The sequence below is a fragment of the Myripristis murdjan genome, chromosome 10, assembly GCF_902150065.1.
Source record: "Myripristis murdjan chromosome 10, fMyrMur1.1, whole genome shotgun sequence".
In the NCBI taxonomy this organism is placed as follows: domain Eukaryota; kingdom Metazoa; phylum Chordata; class Actinopteri; order Holocentriformes; family Holocentridae; genus Myripristis; species Myripristis murdjan.
Window position 1 is genome coordinate 13,649,589 of NC_043989.1, and position 22,325 is coordinate 13,671,913.

The 22,325-nt window shown below is 39.9% G+C and overlaps 2 protein-coding genes across 3 annotated transcripts in view; one reads left to right on the forward strand and one right to left on the reverse strand.

Annotated features, from left to right (window-relative positions):
• Window positions 1-845: 845 nt before the first annotated feature.
• cd40lg (CD40 ligand) lies at window positions 846-2,671 on the forward strand. The gene is made up of 4 exons (XM_030062248.1): window positions 846-1,082; window positions 1,519-1,546; window positions 1,659-1,751; window positions 1,959-2,671. The coding sequence occupies exons 1-4, from the start codon at window positions 882-884 to the stop codon at window positions 2,324-2,326; spliced, it is 690 nt and encodes a 229-aa protein (XP_029918108.1). The 5' UTR covers window positions 846-881; the 3' UTR covers window positions 2,327-2,671.
• Window positions 2,672-4,584: 1,913 nt separating this feature from the next.
• Window positions 4,585-22,325, reverse strand: part of arhgef6 (Rac/Cdc42 guanine nucleotide exchange factor (GEF) 6) — a 28,288-nt gene continuing 10,547 nt past the window's right edge. The window contains exons 9-22 of one of the 2 annotated variants that reach the window (XM_030061927.1): window positions 21,931-22,053; window positions 19,725-19,863; window positions 19,082-19,141; window positions 16,221-16,367; window positions 14,809-14,895; window positions 14,393-14,474; window positions 13,121-13,236; window positions 12,736-12,915; window positions 11,091-11,111; window positions 9,599-9,695; window positions 9,042-9,128; window positions 8,739-8,838; window positions 8,310-8,364; window positions 4,585-7,407 (exon numbers count right to left, since the gene is read on the reverse strand). In XM_030061927.1, coding sequence (XP_029917787.1) covers window positions 7,285-7,407; window positions 8,310-8,364; window positions 8,739-8,838; window positions 9,042-9,128; window positions 9,599-9,695; window positions 11,091-11,111; window positions 12,736-12,915; window positions 13,121-13,236; window positions 14,393-14,474; window positions 14,809-14,895; window positions 16,221-16,367; window positions 19,082-19,141; window positions 19,725-19,863; window positions 21,931-22,053 — 1,417 coding nt within the window. In that variant the 3' untranslated portion in view covers window positions 4,585-7,284. The remainder of the gene's footprint in view (window positions 7,408-8,309; window positions 8,365-8,738; window positions 8,839-9,041; window positions 9,129-9,598; window positions 9,696-11,090; window positions 11,112-12,735; window positions 12,916-13,120; window positions 13,237-14,392; window positions 14,475-14,808; window positions 14,896-16,220; window positions 16,368-19,081; window positions 19,142-19,724; window positions 19,864-21,930; window positions 22,054-22,325) is intronic. The other variant, XM_030061928.1, reaches the window with a different exon arrangement.

Sequence of the window (22,325 nt, forward strand, 5' to 3'; positions counted from 1 at the left end):
TTACAATTTAAGTACGATCTATCATATATAAATTTAGGTGTAAATGTAAAAAAAATCCTCATAAATTTTAATGACTGTAATAATCGACTCATTATTTTGAACTACTGATGCGAGCTGCTTCTGGTTTGCACAAGGACCGCAGTGAAAGTCAATGCAGACAGTCTATTTGCAGAGGCCAGACCAGACACCCTGCTGTGGTATCTACATGACATACACCCTCATGGGGGTATCATTATGACTGCGAGAGACTGGACAAAATATGGCTTACTGTAAAATATTGAGATCACAGAAATGTGTGGTAAATGTTTTCTATATTTAGCTTCTGGTATGGTTCCCAAAAATACACCTAGTGAGCTTTTGGCTTTGGCTTTGCTGCTGTTGTGGTTGTCAAGCTTTGTTGTTGTTCTCAAAAATGTCCAAAAGTCTTTTAATGTCATTTTAATGTCAGTGTCAAATTTCACGAATTACACACAGTTCTGCTCTGTATGCCAGGTAGTCATTTTTTTTATTTTGTCCATTTTACTAAAGGTGCACAGGGTTTTTTATTGCTCAAAATCAGAATTATTGTCTACTAAATATCTTATAAAAGAAAGAAAAAAATAAGTAAGTAATATAAGGTTTGATAGCATGGGGTGTAGGTGTAATAGAAAGAAAGTAAGACATGCTCAAAGATGTATCACACACACACACACACACACACACACACACACATACACATACACAGACAATTTAGAAAAAAAAAAAAAAAAAAAGTTACATCTGAGCAGACCTTCCAGGAAGTAACAAGAGAAAAAGTGTCTGGGTAGCGAGAGCAGTTGCTCAGAAGTGCATGGGATGTCACGGATGTCAGGCCTCTCTAGGTATCAGCGCTTCTCTCCACCATGATCAACACCTACCAGACCAGCCTGGCTCCACCACCGGTCCCTCCACGCATGAACAGGACCAGCCCGGTCCTCATACCGGCCGCAGCCCCATCACATGGCTACAGCAAACCTCTCATCAGGTTCTTGGTTGGGCTAGTGTTGCTGCATTTGTTGCTGTCTTTCGTAGGATTCTTCTACCTGTACCACACTAGCAAAATGGTAATTACCACTTACTCTGGATAATTGGATAATGGGGAAACTATGTTGTTAGTTGAAGAATTTATTTTTTTCAAGTCCAGATACTAGATGTTGTTGTCACATGAGTAATGACTAAAAGAAAAACACATTTTCTTTTGTAATTATTTCTAAGACCAAAGTGCTTCAAATCCTGTTTCATTGTACAACATGAATTAATTGTATGCAGCAGCTGAATTGGTTTAGTTTTGGAATGGGTGATGTGAGAGGGTCAAATGACAGATGTATTCAGATGTTCACATGGCACTCACAAAAATAACTGTGAGGTCTTTGAAATTGCACTTAAACCACAGGAAATGCTCTTGTTGTAGGTAGATTTTCAGTTATGCACATATACAAATCAAACAAACAAATGATGTTATGTTGCTAATATTGTACAATCTCAATCTCTTCCCCAAAGGAAAAGGTCCCGCTTGCTGAGGCAAAAGGTATGTTTGTGTGAGGTTACTTCTCAACAATATACATTTATAAATATATGTATGTTTTTTTCTCCCTTTCATACAGCTATGTCTCTAACTATGTGTGTGCTCTCTCCTTCAGCTGCACTTCTCACATCAGGAGGAAGATCACACAATGCCATGGCACGCATGACAGTCAAGCAGCCATCATATGCACCAAGACAGAATATAACATGTAAGAAACCAGAAAAATGTACAACCTCATAACAAGCAGTAAATAAAAGGTAGCACTTTATTTGGAGTGTCCAATGATGATACTAAAATTAGGATCAACTTAGTATCAAATCCAACTGATACTTAAGTATTCAGGAGTGTAAGAGACAATTTTCGAAATAATATTAAGAATTATAAACACCGCTTAAACTTCTCCCTCTCTCATCAGCGGCGGGCTATCTCCAGTGGAACATGGGCCGCTCATTTTATAGGAACATCAACTACTACCGCATCAGCTGGTTGACTGTGCTGCAGCCTGGCGACTACTACGTCTACGCCAGGGTTACCTTCTCCAGAGGGCATCCCAAGATCCCTCTGGCCAGCAGGGTCACCTTCAGGGAGAGTGAGACGGCAAAGGAGAATGAAGTGATGAAGGCCTACTGCAGTCTGGAGAGCCAAAGCAGCGGCCTGTGCACAGCCACCCAGGGAGAGGTGATCACACTGAAGGCAGGAAACCAGCTCAGTGTCTGGGTGCAAGACCTCTCACTGGTGGACTATGAGGAAGGAGCTACAACCTTTGGGATGTACCAGCTGTAGGACTCTTATAATATCACGTGGATGGATGTAAGCCAAAGATGGGGACCTTTTTCTTTACGATGGAGAGGAGGGACCCGGGCTTAAAACCACTCAGAACACTCTGAAATGGGATAAAGCCACCTTTTTAAAGGGTGGATCAAGAATCAAACTAACGATTTTGGATCTTTTTCATGGATTCTTCAACTATAATTTATTATATCATCTTTTTTGTGTGTGTTATGTAAAGTGTGACTTCTGTGCTGGTATTTTGATTGGTTGTATTTATTGATGTAAACGGGGTTGTCCAGGCAGTAAAATGAATTTATATTCAATCCAACATCTTTCTCCTCAGCTTGTTTTTCCATCTGTCTCCCTAATTTGACGACTTGGAGACAGAGGGAGACAGACAGGTCCACACACATCAGACCTGAGCATTCAGATTTAAGCACTGCACATATCTTCAAAATGGGTTCAGGCAGCAACCACATTAGCGGTTCAGTCCCAGAAAGGAGCAAAAAGCGCAGTTGTTCTTGCAAGATGGGTCATTTCTGTCATATACAGGAAAGTGCTGTGGTACAAAGTGTGGTAAAGTAGTCTTATTTGCAGAAATACAGATATCATACTAAAGATGTTTGGTGTCCCAGAATTTTTAACACTACTCTTACACCACAATGCCCATCCAACCCAGAACAGATGTGTGGTGATTGAAAACTACAGGGGATCTAAAGTTGAATTAGTATTTCTCCTTAAATATATTAATGCAACGCAATATTCAATATGCTCACAATGTGTTGGACTTCATTTTAAGTCCAAAACAAAAAATTATGTTAAATCAAAGTAGCACAATAGTGCAAAGACTGCAAAAGTAATATAGCCATCCTGTTATTACTGCACATTTAAGAATTGCACCCACCAGAAAATATTCAACATAACTGAATATCAGCTCAAGTCTGACTAGTGTACAATGACAACACCAAGATGAATCAACACCATTACCACTGCAGAGTTTGCTGTGTTGAAACCCGATATCAGATGTGCAGCATCTGTTGCACAAAACCTGCTGCATTTGGCTCCGTGGCTCAAACTAGGTCATGAAGTGACCCCACCATGGTTTAAAGATCTAGGACAAGACAACAGGTATAACGCTTCTGCATTCCCTCACAACCTGTTGAACCAAAAGCAACAGTCCCACTTTGGGTCGAAAAGGGTGAACTGACTCAGTAATTACAATAAATTTGATAGAGTATGTGCAAACATGATGTTATTACAGAATGCATTTAATTACATGTTATTTTCAGTATTGGTTTAGGGATAATTTCTTGGTAGGTGTAGATAAATAAATTTCTGTTAATGTTAAATGCTCCTGATTCTTTTGTGACCCTTAGGCCCAGTTTACGTTCATACAACCAACAGGAAGTTACAAGTAAATTTGTAGCTTTCTACTAAAGCTACAGGATGACTGAAATGAGGTTTAAACACTTCATTGATGCCATGCAATGCAGTTGTTGTTTTTTTTTTTTTTTTTTTTTTTTTTTAGATTTCAGCTCACTACACAGTCTACTACTGCTTTTGATACGTCACTCAGTGGCGGAGCTGAACAGCATGGAAAGTGTGAATCTCTACTGGAGGGGTGTATGGAGGCGCAGAGGAGGCCCCGCTCTCACAGGATGTCATTTTTTTTATCACTCCTTCCATCCTGTAATGCGCCTCTTGGCACCAAATCAGAACAACCTACTGATTCCTTAACCCCACATGTGCTCCCTCTCGTGTGGGAACGCCTGCCTTTGTGGATTTTCCAGTTTGAGTGAATGAACAGTGGCAACGTGCCGTGTAGCTGGCATGTTAATGAGCGACATGGGTTTTCCTATTTCCAAGGAGTGTGATCATTCTTTCTGAAATAAATGGTTTAATGTTATTTTTATGCACAAAAGGAAAAATGAAAGATTGCACTCAGATGATATGCTTGTAAAGCAGGGCAAGAATCACTTGAAGCAACTGGAAAAGATGAATGACTCTACACACTGCAAAACAAAAGGCCAGGACAAAAAAATTTAATTAAATTATTGCATAAATGCCCACCTGAAAGTTTTAAGTGTAAAATAAATTATTTAACCGATGTAAAATATTTAATCAAAAGGAAAGAAAAGCACATGTCAGCAATATTGCTTAAGTGTAGCCATAAACTTAAATTAATTTAAAGCCATTTTTTTCCCTGGCCTTCTATTTCAGGGTGCAAAGTTTTTTCATCTTTTCAATATAATTCATGTCAGACAACTACATTGCGTTTATTATATTAATTTTTTATTAAAAGAATGAACATATTGAACATAACATGAAGTACGGAGTGTCAAAAAATAATAATAATAAAAGCAGTACAATACTTGCAACAATGATAATTGCATAGAACAACTTTTCAAAAACAATACACACAGTGGTCGGGAGACATAATTTCTGATAAAAAATAAGGAATTGGAATTCAACCCCCTCCCACCGGTAAGTGCTCACAGAGGCTATGGAGCAGTGAAAACTACAGTATAGGACACTTTATGAAAACAGTTCAAGAGCAGAGTAACAGTAACAACGACAATCTCATAAACATGAACATGTATAATGAGACAGAGTTTTACATCTGTACAGGCGATGACATGCAGAATCTCTCCCGTGCTCAGGAGCAGACCTGAATACAACAGTACAGACCTAAAGATCCGGGCTGCTAGTCGAGCATCTCAGTAGGAATACTGATTAAAGATCAGCGATACGTCGAACAGCAGGGTGGACGCACGAGGAGGGGGACTACATTTCAACCAGAGAACTTGCATTCCAGCATCCACCATGCTGAAGTGTCCTTGAGCAAGACACTAAATCCCTTCTAGCTGTACCGCTGCTATTCTGTAGCTGATATTGTGCTCTGACGGTCCTGTGGTGGCCTTACAACATTCCCTGACAAGGTTCAATAACGCATCACATTATTATCTTTCAGATCATAGTAAATGTGATGAACACAGGGACCCGGTCAGTGATCTTTGATCAGTCTTCATCACTAACTTACTTAAAATTGAATTAAAGGCGAAAGGATCAGAATGAACAGCCTTGCAACGAGGGGAACTACATTTCAACCGGAAACGTAGTTCGCAGTGGCTGCATCGCATGGTCTGGTCCATTTTGGTTAACACAGGTGGTTAATGTCATCATTATTGCATTTTTTTTTCCCATACTAGGTGTACCATGCCAGTCTAACACAGTAGTGAATCAGTAAAGCGATCATTTATTGTATTTTAAATATGAGGCTCCAGTGGAGCTCTGCAGTGCAACAGGAGCAGAGATCAGTTGACAGTGCACTCAACCTCATGAGATGTACCGCTACGTGCCCTTGGAATGAAGCTGCATCCTGACAGAATAACAAGCAAAGCCCTGTGAAATGTTTATCAGACCCATTATATGCCTGTTTAGGCTCTAGCAACCAAAATATTGTAACAAACTACAAGTGAAACTTTAAATATAAAGCATGCATTTAGTTCCGGTCTGGTCTTTAATCTCGCATGAGCTTATCAACCGCTTCAGGAGGCACTTAAACAGTTGCTCTCTACTCTACACACACAAAAGAAATCTCAATCCAAATATTTCCTCAGTCTGTCTGCGTCAGCGAAACAGGAACCACAGAGAGCATGGGTTCAGTAATTTTAGAATTCAAGTCAAACTCACTGTGGTAATCTGACTTAACAGAGAAATCATTTTGTTCCATAGGTTTTAGAAAAACGTCCTTCCTTTCTTGTGATGATAAAAGGTACATTTTCCTTCGGCCTAAACAAGGTTCTGCCTCTACAGATCAGTATGGTTTAATACAGTTCCAGACAGGTGTAAAGGCAGCACACCACAGTTAAATGCTTGGTTGAACAATAAATAAAGAATATTTTTTAAAATCCAAAATAAAGAAAACTTAAGCAATTAGCAGATATTATGTCATTTGTATATATTTTAGAGGGAAGAGTAGAGCTGATAACTTTGTCATAATAATAATTTGCGTATTCTATACTATAAATGATATACATAGTTATTAAGCCTATTTTGTTAAGCACCTGCATCCCTGATAGCTTTGGGGTATATCTTGATTATCACATTTCTAATGCAGAATTCATATTGTAGAAATACTGTACATTCATGCAGACTTTAAATACACAGTTGAGGGCTACCGAAAACAATTTCTATAACATAATATGAGGTGCTAAACCGGTTTGATAGTCACTTTTATCTGAAATGTGCTAAAACTTAGACACCTACAAAACAGCTTGGAGACACAGATGAATGTCCTGTCTAGAATGTTACAAAAATGTCAACACATGCTCACTAAAGCTCAGAAAATTCACAAACTATTTCCCCGCTTGGGCTCCACATGACAAATAAAATGTACACAGGATGACGGAAAAAAAAAAAAAAAACTTGAAGTGAAGAGAAGAAAATCAGTCCCTTGTAAAAGAAGTGCATGCAGGACAACACCCTTATTGGACTTTAGATGGCTTCTTAATCCTTTTTGTATTTCCTAATGACGCACATGCAGCTGCTGGTGCCCCTGGAGAACAAGACTGTCCCGTAGGCGAGGGAGCGTTCACAGTGCCACTAGCGAGGAGGAGCGTGTTTGAAACACTCCGTTTCATCAGTCTCTTCGTTTTGCCGGGCGGCTTCATGCAGAAGCATATTCAGATTTGTAGCTTCATCCAGTCAGGCTGGATCAGGAAGACAGATTATTTTTTGTGTGAGAATGTCAAATCAAGGTCCAGGATCTGAAGCCAAGCATGCTCCCAAGCATCATCAGGAAGGGAGTTCAGTTCTGCTATGTATGACGGAAATATGAAGAGACAAACAGGGTGACAGAGACACACACACACACACGTCTCATCGCAGGTATGCTTACATAAATGTACCCGCACAAACATACACACTCACACATACACACTATGAGGAGAATGATTGTGGGGACGTGGTCAGTGGCTGCTGTCCTCCCAGGCACAATCATTTTTCTGTTTGGCCAGTTTTCTGACCACTCTCTCCAGCTCCTTACGAGACTTCTGCTCCTCCTCCAGAAACTGCTTTATCCACTTGTTTTCCTGTAAAATCGCACAGTCATGAGGACCGATACACCATGTGCTTGTACCCACTTGCGCACGCTTTCGTGATGAGCATGTGGACACATGCACATCACCAAAAAGGTCAAACAGCATGGGCAGGCACCTATACAAGGCACGACACAGCTCAACACAGATGAGTGTATGAAAACACCCACGCATATTGTGTTTTGACTCACTCCCTAGAAATTACCTAGGAAATGGCATCGGGTGTGTTCAGACAGATGGTTTTCACTGTGCATATGTGTGCCGCTTTTAATTAATTTCACCATACATCCTGTAACTCTAATACCTACACCGCACATTTGGCACACAAACAGAAAAGGTGAAAGTTGTCATTTTTGTGTGGCGCTCTTGGGGCACCCCGTAGATCTTTTGTCATTTTGTCCAATCAACTTGGAATTGGTTGCACTTTGAGCTAGGCTAATGACTCCCATAGACTTCAAGTCTTCCTGCTAAGCGAATACTGAATATTGCATTGGGCGTATCAAAGGTGAACGTCTTGTCTCAGTCTGGGTGAATCAGAAAAGGGGTATTTTTTCAAAGACACTGGAAGTGACAAGAAACAAAACCTATGCAGCCAAAAAACAGACGACATGAGGGAAGCTAACATAATATGCCAGTGAAACAAAATCCTCATCCCAAAGCAAGACAAGTGCCACAGTCTTTCATGTAACCCTAGAGTACTTTGTTGCTGTTGTGTACTTTATGTCACGGCAACCCAAATGTCCATGATCCTGCCAAAAGCATTCTATGTATTAGATCATCTCTGGTCCAGCCACCGAGAGCATGGACATGTCTCGCTGTTTTTAACATGCAAAAAATGCAAACTTCTGAACGCACCCATAGCGAGGTGCATCGTATGAAATTCTGCTCAATCGTACCTTTTTCAGTTCATGAACCTCATCTTTTAAAGCGTACACAGCGTCAACCAGGCTCCTGCAAGACAGAAAAGGCGAATGATCGATTCCATCAAGCTATAGGCAATGACATTAACACAACAATATCTATTTAAAATATTCAAACAGCTGCTTATTAATCAGGTGCTTATTAAAGTCCGTTCCACATGTGATTGGCTAACACGTATGAGTCTAAACATCACACTGGCTGCCGACTCAAGGTCATTCTGCGGGATGATTCATGCCTCTCCAGCCTAAATGGATCAATACTATATTACTCTATGATAGCTCTGAGAATGCATCTAATTACAGAGACGCCCAGGATCCGAATACAAATAATGGCAAAGCCCTGCATGTCACTGCTGGCCCAATAGCAACATGAAAGTCTATTCTCTAGAGTAATGACAGGCTTACTTTTCCTCAATAACCGTCTGTCCATTGCTCTTCATCTCCTCGACAATGATCTTCTCTTCCTCTGGCAGCAGCACCTGAGGGATGCACTCTTTTCGCACTGCTGCAGGTACGCACACACACACATACACACACACAAACTAACAGTGATGAATAAGCTTGATTCATGGTGATATCTCTTTATCTGTGGTCTGTCTCTTTGTCTGTGGTCTGCTGAGGATGATTGTACAATCTTAAGAGGGACTGAGAAAGAAAAAAAAAAAAAAAGATAAATACAACCCCTCATGTTCTCTTGCACAAGCATACCTGTGGTGGTTTGGTGTAGGCTGGCTCCCGTGCAGTATGCCTCAATCACCTTCAGTATCTGGGCATCCTCCTCCAGGGCGGCCGTGCCTGTCAAACCATGCCGAGCCCAGAGATTATCAGCTCGATGAGTTTCACTCAATGAACAGGGTGGCAGTGTTTCTATATTTTATTCTATTCTATTTTATTTTGTGTTTTACTTCACAGTTTCATCGCCTGACCAGAGGTAAATCACAATTCCCCTAATGAGACACTAACTTGCACTGTTGCATGACACAGGCAACACTGCTGGATTAATATACCTAAATAATAAAATATTCTAGCTGTACATTTGGCTTCATTTTATTACACTCAGCTCCTTCTTTTCAAATCAGACCAAAATGTGAAAGTGAAAAGCATTTGTAAGTGGAAGCTTGTTAAGTGGAAAGCTTAACAAAAACCCAAAACCCAGCAAAGCCGTAGACTAGAGTTGCATTTAACACAGTGGTATGTATTCAGTATATTTTTTTTTTAAATTTCTCAAGCTTATTATATTATTACAAGTTAAAAAAAAATCCTACTTTTCCTGATAAGAGCGTCGTCATCTGAGGGCTTCCGCTCTTTCTTTCTGTTGCCTGGCAGGAACTTCTTCATAGGCCGTGGGCTCTTGCTGGAGTCCTGGAGGAGTGTAAAAACATATACAGCATGTAACATCTACAACCACACTGCTACACACACACTTTTAAGCCAGGGCTACTGGACCGAACAGTGTGCAAGCCTACAGGGATGCGCATCCCTCGTAAAAAACAACCATAAACAAACAAGGCAGCAAGCATGTGACCAAGCCAAATTGATATTCAGAATTTCAAACAGGTTATCTTTCGGGGCTAATTTGAAAGCATATGCAAAGCATAAAACACTGTAATTAATTTCCACATTTTTTAACTGTCCACAAATAGCACACATCATCGTTCCACTGTGGAAACAGCTCTTCCTCCAATATTCCACACAAATAACCACATCTGTGACACTTGCATGATATACAATAGGAACATTTTCATAGATCTGATGGAATAATGTGCTTTGTTCATGGTTTCCATAGCATTTATATTAATAGACTGTCCTTCTCAATTAAAAAACAACTCAGATTAATAATAGTACACCATTATTACATACCATGCTGGGTAAAATGTGACAAACAGTGTTTGTCACATTTTTGAGCTACGATTTAATCACGCGGTTCATGTGCTCCTTGGCGGTGCATTCTAGTAAGACTATTGCACCAACCACAAGTCACAGTCAGGAGAGGAAAACATACTTCATACTATACCACTACAATACAAAAAATCCCAAGGCCATGGAAAAGTTTGCTTGATGGAATGACATCAAGATTTTTACAATCCACGTCAAAAAATATTGAAATATGTTCCTTTTATGCTGCTAAGAAATTACTGGCCCTGAAAAGTAGGCACATTGATTTCTCTGTTGAACAAATGAAAAACTGTGGCACAGTTGATGATTACTTAGAAATCTTCACCATTCAGTGAATGATAACACTGGCTTATTAATGTCATGTAACCTCACGGCATTTTACATTGTGTCACTTGTGCCACGTCCTTGGCTGGAACAGTGAATCAATGCTTGCACAAACAAGGGGCAATAAAACTATTTACATGACATTCCCACGGATATTCAGACACTTTCAATAGAGATCCAGACGAATAATACTCTCTTGCAATCAACGGGAAAGAGCTTAATATAAATTATTCACAAAGAAACTTTATATAAGCGAGGCTTTCTGCTGAGTAGAACACTGATACCACACATGCCGAGTGAGACCTTGATTGAGTACAGGGAATTTAAAAAAAAGAAAAAAAAAGAAAAGACACGCAAGGCGACAGAAAACAGGAAACCAACAGATGACAACGAAAGAGGAGGAAAGCAAACAGAGCAACGGCATGCCAGTTTAACACCGAAGCGAACACACAGACAGGCATATGCTCCCCACTTCCACCCCCCACACACACAAAGACACACACACACAGATAGGAAGACAGTGAGAGCTAACCTTACCTTTATGATATAAGACATCCTCTATAGAAGACAGAATGGAGAAAGAGAAAAAGAGAAGAGAGAGGGGAGATGTGCATGAAAAATATGATGGTAGAAGGATGTGATAGAACGTAAATGGTGAACATTAAAAAAAAAAAAAAAAAAAAAAAAAAAAAAACTCGGCATCTCACCTATTCTTTATGTGGGCGCAGAATAGGGCAATTAATTCGCAAGACAAAAAAAGGAAAAGATATGAAGAAATTGAGAAATAAGCAGAGAAAATTAAAAATTATACATGCAATCTCCACAGGGCAGAGACAAACACCCAGATAGCTCCAAACTCTTGGATGGTTGCTACAGTTAAAGGGAAAAGGAATGAGTTTGCGTTGTACACGTATAAATGTGTATTTGGTGTAATAGGACTACAGAGAGGCAATTTCTTTTGGATCGCTTGATGTCGAAAGAGGACCTAAACAGATGCTAATTGTAGCCTACATATTCGAGGCAGCCCAACACTAGCGAGTTGTGGGTGTGAGCCGAAACATTCAAAGTGCAAAATGAATAATGTGCGACAGACACAGCAGGTTCTGCCTCCCACGTGGGCCAGTGTGACCCACACCAAACTTAGCAAGAACGAAAAGCTGCAGCCGCGCCGGCTGCCTCCGTCCTGTGCAACAGACAGTCTTATCAACTGTAGCAATCACACTGCAGCCAAGGACCAATTTCAGAGTCACCCGCTGAGAATTTGATCTGTGCTCTGTGTTAATTGTATCACGAGTCAGCAAATTTTATGGTCACCTGCTTCCATACAGTATGTAGCGGCCCACGCACGGTGTCAACAGTAATAGTCCATATATGAGAAGTGTTTTCCTGTTGTCTTAGCAAGGTTGAATAATAGCGATAAAAGAAATCTCTATTCATCAATTGTGTGGGGCTGTAAAGTTTCGACTTCTCAGATGAGATAATAAGCAAATATCCCCACTCTTCATTTTCAGCTTTTAACTTCAATGAAAAATGTAGTCATTTGGAAAATAAGGCCGGAATAGCTTAATACACAGGCTGACTAAAACATTTCGTATAAAGAAAAACATCAAAATTATGTGGGCGTTTGTAATTATCAATGCATAATACTTCATGGAACATATATTGTCATTACAAAGAGCAAATTATGCAAAACTATGCATAAGTTATTATGCAATAATTACGTAACAGTGTCTTGTCCAAAAACGCTTCCTGCTGCTACTGAGTGTCTACGCCTCCATTTGCAGAAAGGTTAATAACCCAATGTACATAACACTAGAACAACTTGGGCACTAAGGTACATCAGCGTGTTAAACTTGGCCAAAAAGTCAACGGATTCCCTTAGGGGAATCCTTGGTTAATTACCCTTTACTGAGGAATATGAGTAAAGTAGTCCAATCAATTGGATTAAGCGTCAGTATGTAAACTTGAGTCATGCTTTCAGCTTTCAATTTGTGGGAAACGGTGCTAAAACCAGACAGTACCAGGTGTGAATATGAGAGCAGCCCTTACAGGAGATGGAAAAATGGAAGAGAGGAGCTTGCGGGTAGGAAATGATGTGATGAGTTACCTTATGATTCACCATTACCATATGTGTGCTTAAAAGTAATACTGAGGTGGTGTGTGCAGCTCTGAAACCTCTTACCTCTTTGTATCCCAGTGCAGCGGAGGGCTTGAGGGGAGGTGCAGGGCGTAGGCAGCTGAGGGACCAGGGCTTGCTGATCTTGGGGGGCTCCAGGGGGCCGCGACTGACCGCACTGAAGCTGCCCAGGTGGGACTGATGAGAGGGAGTACCAACCATGCTGAGCGGTTTGCCCTCTACAGTCTGCGAGGAACACGAACAGGGGAAGAAGAAATGTATGTGTGAAAGTTCAGCCTGTGTGCTTTTGCAGAGTGTGACATTGTTAAAAGGCTTCTGACACCTCGACACATTGCAGGGGTCACTTTATACAGCTAAGATGTACTCTGTCCACATCTTTGTTAAAAGTGTGATATAACCGAATACTTTGTGTATGTGTTTGTGTCCTAACCTTTACGATGGTGCCCGCAGGACTCCCGCCTTTGGTAAATGGCTGGAGGTGCTCCAGCCACTCCTGTAACTCCTGGGGGTTACTGCAGAACACTGTGACACGATCGATCATGCCCCCTGCAGCACCAACACACACAAAGACACATACACTTACCTTTGTGCAAGTTACATTCAGCCTGCCGTCTAATAGCCTACACACAGCCACAACTGCAACAACGTCAGTCAACTTAGAAAAGAATTATTCTGCAATCCATGCCACATGCCACGTGTACTTAACATTTACTGACATTTGCTTTTTCGACATTTTTTAAAAAGGTACAGACATTACACTGTCAAACTTTGCTCAAAAGCAATTGCTCTCCCAACTAATAAAGACCCAAGGCACAATAAGAAAACATGAATTTGACAATAAAGTTTCTAAGGCCACGTTTTTTGAGGGATTATGTAATGGCGGAGGATGTCAGTGACATCCTGTGCACACCCTGTAGCCTCGCTCGCCCAGAGAAATCTCTGAATGCACACACTGTCCTCAAGAAACTCAACACGGCCACAATGAAATACAATAAAACAAAACAGAAAAACTTGAGATTATGTATCAGGCAATTTTCAAGTCTGTGGAGGCTGATACTGTGCAAAATGGATGGCTTCCTCTGAAGGCAGAAATATGAGCCCTGATATCTCCATCAGCAAACAGCAAAAATAGTAATAAAAAATTAAAATATATAAATAAATAAATAAATAATTATAATAAAATATTTATTTACCACTCAACAGCACATATGAAATCATACTGTCTTGACTATATAAAACATACTGCATTCAAGATTACACTATTAGCATTAGTATACTATTAGAGGAGTAAATTAGAAGTATGATAAGGCAGGAGTGATTCACAGAAGAAGTCTTATTAAGTTAATGAGAGCAAAGAGATATAAAAGGCATTGTTGAAATAACTCCACTATAGCCTGATGAACTGTTATGGCTCTGAATAAATGTCAACTCCGAGTTTACACACCGACAAATGTGGAAAACAAGATTAAAGAGCACTGAAATATGAATGCTGAGGTAACGGGTCAACTGCAACAGCATTCATGGAGTTTTGGTAACTCTGCTCAATGAGTTAATGCTTCATCTAGGATACTTTTAATCGGTGACCAATCATTTTTTTAGTGCCAGATCTTCTATTATAAAGTCATGATGTGGCAGGTTGGCAGGCTAGACAACAACATTCCTAGGCTCCTTCAAGGGTTTAGTCACGGTTTTAGGTGCCAACCTGTGATGTCAAAGGCATAGTGGGCATTTTCAGAGTCCTCTGCTTGTTTAGTTAATGTGGTGCCTGTCAAAGGAAGTCTTCCCTGAACAGAGAAACAGAGACAGATGAGATAAAACACTTAAGATACTTGCAATATTTTATTAATATCACCTTTATAAGATGAAGACAAAAGGAGCAAACAAGGCATGATATGAAAAATAAACTTAGTGAGGTCTGATTAATTCTCATGAAATAGCTATGCAGCATAATGTTTAATAAAAGCCATAACTGTGACATAACTAACAAGTAGGTGAGGAACATGAAAAATGCCACCTATGGAAAAAAAAAAGAAATATTTGTTTAATTTATAAAAATAAAACATAAAGTATTCATAAAAACCAAAGAGACTAGAGCAAGGAATACATTTTGTAGCTTACCTGATATATAAAGCCACTCATCCGGGGACTGGCAGAGAGCATTATCAACACATTAGGGAAAAGCATTAAGTACCGCTCCTCTTTTTCCTGAAAGGGACAAACACAAGCTTTTAGATCCAGCCTGTCATCTGAGGGCCATTATTCTTCAATAAACTGTGGTAAGTTGGCTGGTTAGATGAGGGTTTTAATGAACAGCCATACCTTCCTCATTTGCTAGTGAGAGAAAGCTGGATGCTGTTGAACTTACTGACGATGTCGCCTGTTGGCAGCCAATCATGGGCTAAAGGACTTTATGTCCTGCATGTTGACGAAAAACCAGCACTAACAACAACAGAGCTGCAGCTGCCAGATTATAGCTAAAGTCTCCAATATTAGTCTGGCAATGCCACATGTTATCTGCATGGAAAATAAGATAGGCAGCTTTGACAGAGTTGAAAAACAGCTATGATTACTGGTATAGTGGTTGGAAAGTGCTTGGCAGCAAACGGTGAAATTAAAATGTATTTGTTGAACTTTCTTCCAACCACAGAGCCTGAGCTGACCTCTACACCAACACCACAAAAGAGAGAGGGGACGGCCTTTTGCTCCACATAGGTTTCTGTTTTCACACTTGTGGTAGTGGCATTAGATTTGGTCGGTCTCGGTTTGACAGAAGAGTAAGGTATGCACACAAGATATCAAACCAAACTGCTCCATTTGTTCCAAATAACAAAAATAAGTGTGTTTCATATTATAATACCAAACCTTCTACTCCCTTTCTCTCTGCATCTCAATATGACAAAAAACATGTAAAACAAAACAAAACAAATATAAAAATGAGAGTTAGACAGAGGATGAGCAGATCAACCGAGCCAAGCATCGCGGCCTTTGGGCTCCTCTAAGAGTAACGAGCAATTAACTTGAAGAAATGTTAAGTTCATAATGTAACAATACAACTGACAGAGTAGTTTGAACATCTGAGTCTGTCGATATAGGTGCACTGGGGAGGCACAGAGGGGGGCACAGAGAAATGGACAATATCATTTTGACATTATAGAAAAACTGCTCCAATTAAGCTGTCCCACACATTTACTGTGTACAAGATGGAAAAAAATAAAAGAACGTCAAAGTCTTCCTTGCATTAGGCACATTAATGTTGCAATTTTGTACTGATCGGCAATAACTGCTTCTGTCAAGCCTGTCTATCTAATTCCAGTGACAGTTACCCTCGGGAACTTAATCTTAAGTTTCCCATCACGAAAGGCAAATACTTGCCGATCCATACCAATTAGTAGAAATTAAATATGACTGTGGATCTGTTCATCCTGGACTAAGGGTCACCCCTGCCCATCAAACACAGACACCCATGTCCGACCTCTCTGACCCACCCCCTCCATCTTCCTGCATATTCCATCCCTCATCATGTCTCTCACCTCACTGGCCCCGTTTTTCATGTGGACCTGGGACATGTAGGCCACGTGACCCAGGCTCTTCATGCTGTCTCCCTCCCAGCCCCTCACTGGCTCTGACAGGATCTGGAGCTCCAGGTTCTTACGTTTACGCAGGTCTTGGCATTGCGTCTTCACACACACACACACACACACACACACACACACACACACACACACACACACACACACACACACACACACAGAAACAATAAATATTAAACTCTTCAACAATGGACAGTTAAAGATTTCAAAATTCTCCTTTGAGACAGTTTTAATTCTTCAAGGGCAGCATCATGCATTCCTGTCTGAATAGCAAAGGGCAGAAACTTTTAAATCATACACTGTAGGTACAATTTCTGCATCCATCAAGCCCCCTAGATAGATAGATAGATAGATAGATACTTTATTCATCCCGCAGGAAATTCACATTTTTTCAGCAGTATCCACAGATTACAGATTAAGTAAATAAAAAAATAAAAATAAAGAATAAGATCTAAGTACAACAGAATAAGATCTGAGTACAACAGAATAACCTAAGTACAACCCAGTGTGCAAAAAGCAATGTGCAACAAAAAAAAAAAAAAACAGAAAAAACCGTGTGCATGGGTGTATAAAAAAAAAAAAAAAGAGCACCACTGGCCATCATGCTCTGTGTATGTGGCAATGACGGATATATATTGAGTTATACAATATTGTCTTACATTCAGTATAAACATATCAGTAAAAGTTGCTATAATTCATGGGGCATTACGTGTCATTTCAATTTCTAGCGAATGCTGTGTTAACCACATTTTTCATGTGAAGTACAAGCCATAAGGTCCTTGACAGGTTACACAGCCATAACCTAGATAATGATTCATCATACAGTGCTATGAAAAAGTATTTGTCCCCTTCTTTATTTCTTATTTTTTTGCATATTCAGCATCATTTTAATGATCTAGATTATGGGTGTGCAACCCATCAATGACCTGATGGCTTGTACTTCACCTGGAAAATGTGACATGTGGTTACCACAGCATTCGCTAGAAATTGAAATGACACATAATGCCCAATGAATAATAGCAACTTTTACTGATTTTCTTATACTGAATTTAAGGACAATATTGTATAACTCAATATATGATTCGCTGTAATGATGAATTTAAGTGCATTGAAAGCTTAACTACTTTATTGTCAATTTTTTTCACTACACAAAATATAGAGTGTCTAAATCTAGAGTATATATGATGCACTGTGTTGCATTGGTATTTTTTTTTTTTTTATACACATAAATCATTTTTACACTTAATCAAGAAAATAAAAGAATTATGTCCTTATCATTAACAGTTTCTTCAGCTTTTTTACAGAATTACCACTACTATTAATTTAACTTTTTAGATTTATGGTTTTGGAAGAGTTTCTTTCCAAACTCAGAAATCTACCATTCTGCACAACATGTGACATCTAATCATACAAAATTGCCGCTTGCTTCATGGTAAAACTGACTGTGGAGTTTTAGTGAATTTACCTGTTGACTGAATACTGTGCAACTGAGTATGAGCAACACGGGACTTTTTTTCCAGCAGGAACATACAGCATCATGAAACACAGGAGTGAATTATTTTAAAGATGCTCAGGTAAAGTGAAAAGTCTACAACATGGAGAGGTGTGTAGTCAGGGACCAGGTAGGGGTTGTCCCTGCTCACACAGAAAAAATGACAATGCAACATTGATTGTTTTCCAACGCACGCTATACCTAGAGAACTTCTGTTGGTGGCACACAGCAGAAATGTTAAAAAGGAGCAACCATTTGTGAAGCACCTGCCCACACATACACACAAACATAACAGACACACACAGAATCATAGAGAGACTTGCAAACTGCAGTGTTCAGTACTGTGATTTACATTTTCTTTCCCTTTTGATTTAGAACGCAGCCCCAATCAAGAGATATGTGAGTCACCCCATCTCCTCTCACTAGGACCTCAGAGCTACACTGTGGAAACTGTGCCTCAGAGAGAAGTTCAAACAGGTAGAGTGCAGCTGCACATGTCTGATCCAACTCCTCTAGGCTGCAGTTTCACTTCACACCCACTGAAGGAACAAGATAATCACCAAAGATACATTTGACAAAAAAAAAAAATTTCCACCTGATCTGTCCAACAGTACGATAATTATTTGGTGCCATGTCACTTGTGTGTAGTATATCTCACAACAAATCATAAAAATATTATATTTAAAAAAAGAGCGCTTTCAAAATTAGTCACAGTTGAGAATGACTAGGCTAAGTGTGTCTTTATCATTTAAAACTGCTTGAACCTTCAGTTTCCTGTTAAGTGGCTTCAAAGTTTGAAAAAAAAAAAAAAAAAAAAAAAAAAAAACGTTTCAGAAGAAACATTTATTTTTTTTTCCATGTTATACCGCAATGTCACATGCATATTTTGTATCTTCTGATTGCAACACTTTATTGAAGCGACATCACACTTGTATTGAGTGAAATATTCAAACCCAAGATGGCACTGTTTTATGGCTGGAAAATGTCTATGTCTTCTAAATTCTGCAGGGCACATTTGGTATCTTTGGAAACATTGGGATCTCTGTTGGAATTTAAAATAAAGTTGAACAAAGTTGAACAAAGCTTGGCCATGCAGCAGTGATGAACCCACCAAACGGAGGGGAAGAGGTTAATGACACTCATGAGCACTTCTTTCAAAGTCGTTATGTAAACTTGCCATCAAAATCGACTTAAGTCACATTTTATCTTTAAGGCATCTATTAGAACCCCTGGTGGAGATGAAGAAAGACGATATGATGTGCAGGATCGTAGGTTAACATGCAGAAACCCCTTGGTGTCCCAAACTTACCACAAGGCTCTTAAATGCTGCTGTTGCCTTCAAAATGTCACCACAGTCCGGGTGAGCCTCCTGTGGCAAACATTGACAACTCATCAGTTTACACCTCATACTGTACATTGTAGCTTAAATCCTGCATAAAGCCCCTAAATAAAATCTTATAAAATGAAAAGCATCTGTATTTAGATATAGAGCGGTCCCTCGTTAATCGCGGGAGGTATGTTCTAAAAATAACCCGCACTAGGCGAAATCCGCGAAGGAGTCAGCTTTATTTTTTACAATTATTACAGATGCTTTAAGGCTTTAAAACCCCTCACTACACACTTTATACACTTTTCTCAGACAGGCATTAACATTTTCTCACTTTTCTCTCTTGTTTAAACACTCTCAAAGTTCAAACCTTCGTAGAAAAATAAGTCCAATAAAAAAAAAAAAGCATGCAAAATTGCACTAAAAAAAATCTGCGAAAGGTGAACCGCGTTATAGCGAGGGACAACTGTATACACAGAGATAATTAAAAAAGGAAACAACAAAGATAGGAAGAAATGGACTAGATATTGAAAGTATAAACACCCAATTAAATCAAAATTTTAACTCTTATGTTTTATGAGCTGTCAGTTTTTCAATATATTTGGTGAAACACTTTGTCCTGTACCTCCACATGTCTCTCCAGCTCCTGCAGCAGAGTGGGGTACTTGTCCAGCCTCATGAAGGGCTTACTGAGACTGGTGGTGAGGGTCAGGATGCCTGGAGCGCTGGCTCCCTGGCTTTCCATGAACTTGTCAAGTTCCTCACTGTTAAAACACACAGAAACACACTCATGTCTAATACCTGCAGAATAATGTGAAATTTTTCCTATAGGGAGATCTTCAGTCAAGGGCAAACTGCAGTACCAGGGTCAGCTCAGCTACAGAGCAGCATCCTCGGAGTTGGAGGAGACTCGCTGTCTTGTCCAAGGACACTCCAGCAGGGCAGATTCTTGCCAGCTCAAAGATTTGATGGTCCTTCTAACCGGCAGTGTTGCCACAGTAACCGAAGTTTCAATAAGACTTCAATACCCTTGTGAAAGACTTTTATTGAACTTCAACACTTTAACCAAATATGTAATGCATGTTGGAATTCCATTACACCTTCTGAGGGTGGAAACACACAGACTGAAATAGTTAAAAGAGGAGGAAGAAGGAGGTCTGGAATGGACTTTTTTGATTTTTAAAAACAGACAGAGCTGCAGTCTTGCTCTTGGTCGCAGACTGCGGCTGTAAGCACAAAATTCAAATGGCAACAGCATCAAACAGCCCGTGTAATCTGGTTAACAACACTGATGCCAGGAGTGAAATATGGAACTACAAATCTGTTGCTACAACGCTGCAACGCGGTCCAAATGTGGCGACGCATTGCTTGACAGTTTTTCTTGCTTTCTGTGGCATCGTAGTGGCATTTTAGATAAAACACTTAGTACTGATACTGAAGTCTGACCAGGTATCCTGACAACACCACACACTACAGGGTGACTGGGACACCTTAGTGAAAGAAAATCACATTGACCTGGATACATTCCAGATACACATAATATTTAACCTCAACAGTACATGGCACACTCTAAAATGACACCTAACCATTAACCATTATTCTAATCTGAAAAATTTGAATCAGTTACAGCTGCCTTTATAGGGTTACCATTCGTTTGTCATTACTCTGGGATCTTTCATACATTTCAAAATGTTGAAAAAGTATGTCATGTGTGTGGTGAACGTGAGAGAGCACCAGAGGAAATTGTACTGGTTTAGGCTGCAGCACGAATTATGTCAGTGGTTTTACTTTGTAATTTCGCATTCAACGCCAACACCCTGATGTTTACTCTAAACAGACCTGAAAGCTTCAAATGTAACACCATTCTTGAGTTTCCATGACCTGAAGTTCAGTACCTGTACATATGACTAACAGGTAACATTTGGCAAATGTGAATGTCATGAAATACGTTCCTGCAACTGAAATGCAAATGTGCTTACTGTGAAAACGTTCGTTGCCTACCTGACAATATAACCACAACTATAGATATCCTGTCAACAGACAGCTTCCTGTGTGTGTAAGTCAGATGAAGCTGCAGCTATTTACTGCACAACAAAATGCATCAACATTACATGAGAACTGCACAATAGCCACTTCACTATTTCACCGGAAGCATGACCTTTGTATTAGAGTTCAGAGCAGCAGCTCCCACTGGAAAGAATGACGCATTTTATTTTTAATTAGAGCGAAGAACCCCCTTGACAACCAAGGACTGTCACTGACACCGCTCAGCTTCCTGGCCACTTACAGAGGGAGAGCCTGACACCTTGTGTTGCTAAGCTGAACTGCAGCTTGTTACCAGTAAAACAGAAGGAGAAATCTCACAGCAATGATTTATGTTTACTTTTCTTAGGAAAAAACACTACCAGTAGAATAAGAGAATTAATATACAACCAGGCCTAAATCTAAGATGATATATGGTAACACACAAGGATACTGTTTGATAATTCTAACCCTGAACATTACACAAGCTATTCCATTTGAACTCTACTGTTTCAGTTTGAAAAACACCTTGTTAATTAGTAAGAACTGCTAAATTTAGTTGAACTTGCATGTGTTTTATCACAAAACCAATTCAAATAGTAAATCTGAAAAATGCAACGTCAACAACTGTTATAATACAGCTGCCTGTTTGAATGCCTTCAAAGTGGATTTTACATGTCTTTGATCTGTCAGCAGCGCCACACATTTGCATTCCTCATCCCACGCTTTGACAAGACCTTTAGCACTCAACAGTAAGATCTATGTTTGCCATGGTGCAGTGCTGTGCTGTTTTGTGTACAACGGCTGACCTGTGGTCAGTGAGGATGCAGACCGCTGAAGGATGGCTCGAGCAGTAGGCCAAGTACAAAGTCTTGATCTGACTCATAAGGTTGAGGTAGCATCCTGCTACTCGCTGCTGGCCCTCTGGGACTCTGGGATGTAGGCAGTCAAGAATGAGAGAGAGAGACCAACATAAGGGAGGTGGGGAGAGTTGGGTAAGAGGAAAAAAGAGGAAGGGGGAAGAAAAATAAAAATACCAAGAGACAGAGAGAGAGGGTTTTGTGAGAATCATATACTGAGATATAATCATTACCCAGGTTGTCTGCACATGCCCTCCTGACACTTTTAAGATCTTTTTAGGGCTAGTTGGTCCATCCTCACAAGTGAAAACATCATGAAAATTATTGGTTGCAGAGATTGGCCA

What these genes read in the sequence shown, in the direction of transcription:
- cd40lg (XM_030062248.1), top strand. Translation starts at nt 882, where the DNA reads ATGATCAACACCTACCAGACCAGCCTGGCTCCACCACCGGTCCCTCCA. An exon ending in CCCGCTTGCTGAGGCAAAAG is followed by an intron (nt 1,547 to 1,658) that starts GTATGTTTGTGT and finishes TCTCTCCTTCAG; the next exon opens with CTGCACTTCTCACATCAGGA. An exon ending in ACCAAGACAGAATATAACAT is followed by an intron (nt 1,752 to 1,958) that starts GTAAGAAACCAG and finishes CTCTCTCATCAG; the next exon opens with CGGCGGGCTATCTCCAGTGG.